The sequence below is a fragment of the Zalophus californianus genome, chromosome 1 (assembly GCF_009762305.2).
Source record: "Zalophus californianus isolate mZalCal1 chromosome 1, mZalCal1.pri.v2, whole genome shotgun sequence".
Taxonomy (NCBI): Eukaryota; Metazoa; Chordata; class Mammalia; order Carnivora; family Otariidae; genus Zalophus; species Zalophus californianus.
In genome coordinates, this window is record NC_045595.1 from 9,490,100 (window position 1) to 9,496,099 (window position 6,000).

The 6,000-nt window shown below is 52.9% G+C and overlaps 1 protein-coding gene across 11 annotated transcripts in view; it reads right to left on the reverse strand.

The window, feature by feature from the left end:
* The window catches only part of CACNA1A (calcium voltage-gated channel subunit alpha1 A), a 210,364-nt gene extending 204,643 nt beyond the window's left edge, over window positions 1–5,721 (reverse strand). For all 11 annotated transcript variants that reach the window (XM_027586362.2, XM_027586361.2, XM_027586359.2 and 8 more), the window contains exon 1: window positions 5,209–5,721. In XM_027586362.2, the coding sequence (XP_027442163.1) occupies window positions 5,209–5,501 (293 nt within the window). In that variant the 5' untranslated portion in view covers window positions 5,502–5,721. The remainder of the gene's footprint in view (window positions 1–5,208) is intronic.
* Window positions 5,722–6,000: the final 279 nt, after the last annotated feature.

Genomic DNA, 6,000 nt, shown 5'->3' on the forward strand with positions numbered 1-6,000 from the left:
TGGATGAACAGACTGTGGTCCAGCCATCCCATGGAATATTACTCAGCACTAAAAAGAAACAAACTACTCATACGCACAACAACATGAATGGATCTCAAATGGCTGCACGAAAGAAGCAAGGCTCCAAGCGCTACATACAGTATGATTCTACTTATATGACCTCCTGGAAGAGGCAGAAACGTAAGGATGGAGAACAGATCAGTTGCAAGGGTCTAGGGTAGTGCTGACTGAGAAAGCATTACGAGATATCGTCGGATGATGAAACTGCTCAATCTTTTTTTTTTAATTTCACTTTTAGGGGGCACCTGGGTGGCTTAGTCGGTTAAGTATCTGCCTTCAGCTCAGGTCATGATCCTGGAGTCCTGGGATCGAGCCCCGCCGCACTGGGCTCCATTCTCAGCAGGGAGCCTGCTTCTCCCTCTCCCTCTGCGTGCCTGTCTGCCTACTTGTGATCTCTCTCTCTCTCTCTCTCTCTCTCTCTCTGTCAAATGGATTTTACTTTTAAGTAATCTCTCCACCCAACATGGGGATCAAATCCACAACCCCGAGATTAAAAGTCGCACACTCCACCGACAGAGCCAGCTAGGCACCCTGAAACCATTCCCTATCTTGATTTTGACAGGGGTTATGCTACTTCATATGTCTGTCTGTGCATATGCACGTGTCTGTCAAAACTCAACAGTACTGTATGTAAAAAGGGTGAATTTTGCTATCAGTAATTTATAACTCAATAAACCTGATCTTGGAGAAAAAGAAGAAAAAGGTCCCAGGATGAATCTATGATATGACCTGGCTACTTCCAGTGGAACCCACAGACCACAGCAGGGGCAATCCCTAGGAGCTTGGTGGAAAGGCAAAACCCCAGGCCCCACCCCAAAACTGCTGGGCCAGTTTTGGTTAAAATCACCATTTTAACAAGACAGTCCTCACACACATGAAAGTTTGGGAGACACTACAAGACATACATAACACTCCCAGTAGGGAGCTGGAGCAGCACCCCATAATCAAGCATATCAAACATCTCTGCATCAAAACACACCAAAACGCACACCATGTGGGATAAATTAAGACTGTAGGTAAAGACTATAAACTCAGGTCAATTCAAGGTAGGATTTTACCCCGATATGATCTGATGTTTCGGTTTTCAGAGCTTTTGCGGTTTGGGGATTGCAGAGGAGGGACGGCACCTTTGTGGGGGGAGAAAATCCCAATGGAAAAGCCACGCTAACTCTTACTTCTCAGAATTCTGCTCTTCTGGAATTACCAGCCGTCCAGGTCTAGTAGAAGTATCATGGGGTCATACTGTCTTGCCTTCTATAGTAGTATCTTCTAGCACATTCTACTTTGCAGGACCAGCGGAGGCTGATAACATGCTCCAACTTCACCCAGGGCTCCCTCTGGTTCCCATACAGAACATTCCTCTTTTAAAAAACTGGGGAACACCAATCGGCCAATGTCCATAGGTTACCTGGTGTGATGGGACTCGGCCCCTTGTTGAGATTGCCAAAGACACGGGTGAAAAGCTGGAATCCTGCATGCGATTCAAGAGACCGAGTGTGACAGCACAGACCTGGGTCCGCGGCTCTTGCAACGGCCCCAATTCCTACATCGTGCTCAGTGGGAGATCTGCTGGCATCAGCTCGACTGGGGGAAGATGATATTCACATTGGCGTTTGGTAGCACATCAGAAGGAGTGAGTGGCATTAAGTGGGGGCTCTGGTAAGGTTGACAGATGCGCCTTATTGAGCTGACAGATTTGAGCTCCTTAGAAGCCAGCACCATCATGGCCGCACTGAAATCAGACTCCCAATCAACGAAAACATGGAACCAAGGTGTGTGGTCAAGACGGACTGCTGCCCAGCACACTCCAAGAGAAAAAGGCAGCAATGTAAATCTGAACACCAAAGACTTCCATTTGGGTTTTCTTGCTTCAGAAGACAAAACTAAAATGAAGGAGAACCCTTAATTCTCATGGCTGGCTTCAAGCTTGAAGGCACTGTTGAGAATAGGGTGCAAAAGGGTAAAAGGCATTGCAGTGGCAAAGTGTCTGAGGGCATGGAGACCAGAAGGCTGCACCCTCCCCCAGCATGCCATGCTGGAATTTGCATTTGGAAGTAACACTCTTAGGCCCTATGAGCATACAGCCAAGTTCACGGAACATTCGCTCACTCCTCCACGAGACAGTGAAGAAGGTGCTTTCCATAGTCAGCTACACCCTTAGTGGATGCTGTTTCCAAATACACGCCCTGCTCCACATGCATGCAAGAATGGCAGGGGCAGTTACATTCCTATGTACAGACCCAAGAGGAATGTAAAAAAAGAAAAAAAGAAAAAAAAGTTCAGCCAAAGACATGTACAAGAATGTTCCTAATGACAAAATTTGGAGACTACCCAAATGCCCCTCACAAGTAGAGGGGACAAGTACATTGTGGTAGAGTCACACAGTAAAATGCCACAGAGCAACGAGAAGGAGCAACCTACAACCACTTGCAGCAACCTGGATGAATCTCACAGGCGTGCTGTTGAGCAAAAGAAACCAAACACAGTAACACAGTCTGTGACTCCATTGACAGGAAGTCCAAATGGAGGAAAATGAACCTGTGGGCTTAGAAGTCAGGGTAGTGGCTAACTCTGTGGTGTGAGTGGTGGGGAGGGGGTCTGAGGGGGGGCTTCTGGGGAGCTGGTCACATCCTCTTTCTTGTCCTGGTACTGTTTGCCATGATTGTGGTCACTTTGTGAACACATATTAAACTAGACTTGACTTAGGTATTTTGTATCCATATATTAGACTTTATTCTAAAAGTTCAGAATAAGTACTGAAAGACATTATTTTAAAGGGCAGGAGTGTTTGGATACAGAAGCCAGCAGCTGCCCTGCTACCCTGGCTCGTCAGCATTTCCACAGCCCATCTCTTTGCACTGGTCCCGAGTCCCTTATCCAGCGGCCCCCACCCAGTTCTCTGTCCCCTCCCCTTTCATCCTCCCGCCCCCCCCCCCCAGAAAGCTTAGACCTGGATTACCCTGCTTGGTGACAGATTAAGGGGGATGGAGAGCTTTCCCTTCCAGAGTGGGGCTGTATATGTTTGCTGCCTCGGGCCAAAAAGGGAATAAAAACTGTCTGCAGAGAACAAAATGCACAAACTCATCACAAAGCAAGAAAGCCAAAGAAAACGTAAAGTACCAATGGAATGCTCCCAAATCACCTGCATCCCTCCCCAGAGATCCTTCCTTCTGAGGGGTCCCTGGCAATCCCCTTCCTCTCCAACAGCTCTCTGATCGGCTCTCAGGATTCAGTCTGGACGGGGTGAGCTGAGGACACATTAGGACTCCCACCTCCTTCCTTTCCTCTTAGAAGACTCCAAATCCAGGCTCCAGAAGGCGATCTAAAGCCATTTTCAACATGGAAACCTGTCAGCCCAGTGATTCCCTCCTAAACACCCCCTGGAGTTATTTGAGCATGCACACATTGACACCTTGCCACCCTCCAAGCCCCCACCACTCCCGGGGCGGAGGATGGGGAGGCAGGCAGAGTGATCACAAGACCCCTGAGCATTTCAGTGGGTCTTCACGAGGTTGGAACTTGGGAGGCAAAGACCGGGCTCCTGGTTCATGCACCAATCAAGATGACATCGTGCTTAGGAGTGTGCCCCTCCAGAAAGACCCCAGCTGAACCTCCTAATTTTCACCACCCTCAAAGTAGACTGTTCACACACTCCAAAACCTCAGAGCCCTCCTACAATTTCAGCACCCAGAAGCCAAAAGCTTGCTCAATTTTGAGTTCCCCTAAAAATGAATCCACCAGCCACATAGCTCCTCAAATAAGCAACCCCAGGATCACCTGGGGCCCAGTCCTGTTGAGTATGTAACAGTGGAAACCAAACACAAAGGAGTGGGGGCTCATCTCGGAGCCCCAGGGGCCCATCCAGCCCCATTCATTTGTACACGGAGGGCAGCCAGTTGGAACCAAGCCGAGGAGCAGCACATTTGGGCATGGTACAGTGGCCAGTCAGCCTGGGGAGCAGGGTGCATCCCCCCACTTGGAATCTGGGTCATGCTTAGATAACTGCTAGAAAGCCCGACTAATTACCCATCCTTGCCTGCCTACATCTCAACAGATGTTAAGCCCTCCTCAAGGTTTATTTCAAGCAGACACAGATTTAAAGAAACACAAGGGGATCTGCATTTTGATAGCATCTCAATAGAGGAAAATGTGGTCTTCACCTTCTTCCTCCGGATCTTTGATTTAAAAAAAAGAAGGCATTTACCTGCCTCGAGGTGTCCACATGGAGGCTGATTCTCCTGGTGTCCCCTCCCGGTTTCCCTAGGGTGGGAGAAGCCAAATACAACCCAAGGCCTGACACCATACCTAGGAAGGACCTGCCACCTCATTTCCTCTTGCCCTATCTTCCTTATTGAAAGAGTCCATTTGGGTCTTCCAGGTCAGGGCCCCAGATGGCACAAATAGGATGTTTTCTACACCCGAACGATGATGAGGTCCCCGGGCAGTGCTTGAAGGAAATCGGACCGGCAGACATAGGGGAGAATAAGTGCCCCCAACCCACCACTGCTTTTCCCAGATCAGGGCCAGTGGCCCACCCTGGGATATGAGCTCTGGCCAGTGCTAGCCCCTCCGTGTGAAGGCCACGTGTTCTTCCACTGGCTCTTGGCCCCGGGAACCCCTAAGTGCCCTGCCCTAAGAGAGCGGGCCCCCTCTTCGGGGAAGGCAGGGGTGCAGAAGTCAGTGAGCTGGGTTCGGGCTCCAGCTCTGGAGGCTCCCGTGCATTCCAGTGAGGGCCACCTAAGGAAACGCAGCCAAAGCCAACACGGTTCTCCTGCCCTGGCCAGAGAGCCCAGGCCCCGGCCGGGTCCATGCTCATTTGGGAAAACTCTGACCCATCCAGAACTGGCTCTGAAGCTCCCACCCAGGCCCCTGTTACGACCCCAGGGCCCAGCCCTCATTCTGGAATCGGTCCTTAGGAGGAATCCACTCCCCCGGCTCCCCCATCCCAAGCCTCCACGGTAGCTCAACCCAGCTCGGGGTGGAGAGATTCTCCACACTCCTCCCCGGTGCCCCCTCTCCCAGCCCCTGGAAGACCCCCCCACCTCCCATCAACCCCCGGGTCTCTCTCCCAGCCTGGAAGAGGGGAAGCGGAGGGAGGAGGGGAGGCGCAGCTGCCGGGGTTCGCTGCCGGGTTCGGGCAAAGGATATGGCCATTCGGTGATCTTTTTGGCGTATTTTCTCACCACGTTGTCCTCGCTGAAGAGGAATAGAGACCGGTTGACCGTGAGGCAGTTCTGTCGGACGGGGATGGGGTTGTAGAGGGCCATGGTCCGCGCTCTCTGCGCCATTGACTGCTTGTACATCCTTTGCGCCCCGGGCTGCCCGCCCTGCCGGCTGCCCCCGGCTCCTCGCCCGCCTCCGGCGCCCACGACCACCCCGGCGGCTGCCCCGGAGCCTCCTCCCCCGTAGCGGGCCGGCATCTCGTCTCCGAAGCGGGCCATTCTGCAAAGAGCAAAGGGCTCCGGGTTACGCTGCGGCGAACGATGCGGAAGACGCCGCCGCCGCCGCCGCTGCCGATGCCGATGCTGCCGGGGTTGCCGGGGCTGTCAAGACGGCGGCTGGAGCTGCGACTGCGGAGACGCTCCACGGCCCAGCCCATCGGGCGGCGGCGGCTCGGCGCCTCGGGTCGGGGGCTCACAAGGCGGCTGCCCGGCCCCAGCCGGGGAGAGCGGCTCGGGACATCTTCCTGGCTGACCCCGGAGAAGGAGGGGCGGAGGAGGGTGCGGGGGCGGGGCGCGGGGGCCGGGGAGGGGGAGGGGAGAGGGAAGCGAGGCAAAAAATAACCGAGGAAGGAATCCAGGCAATCCCCAGTCCACCCACTCCGGGGGGAAAAAAAAAAAAAAAAAGACAGTTAAAAAAAAAAAAAACAACGCACACCCCCTTTAAGACGCGAACGGTTTGCAAAGGACGCCCCCCCGGGACGCAGTGGAAGCTTCAAAT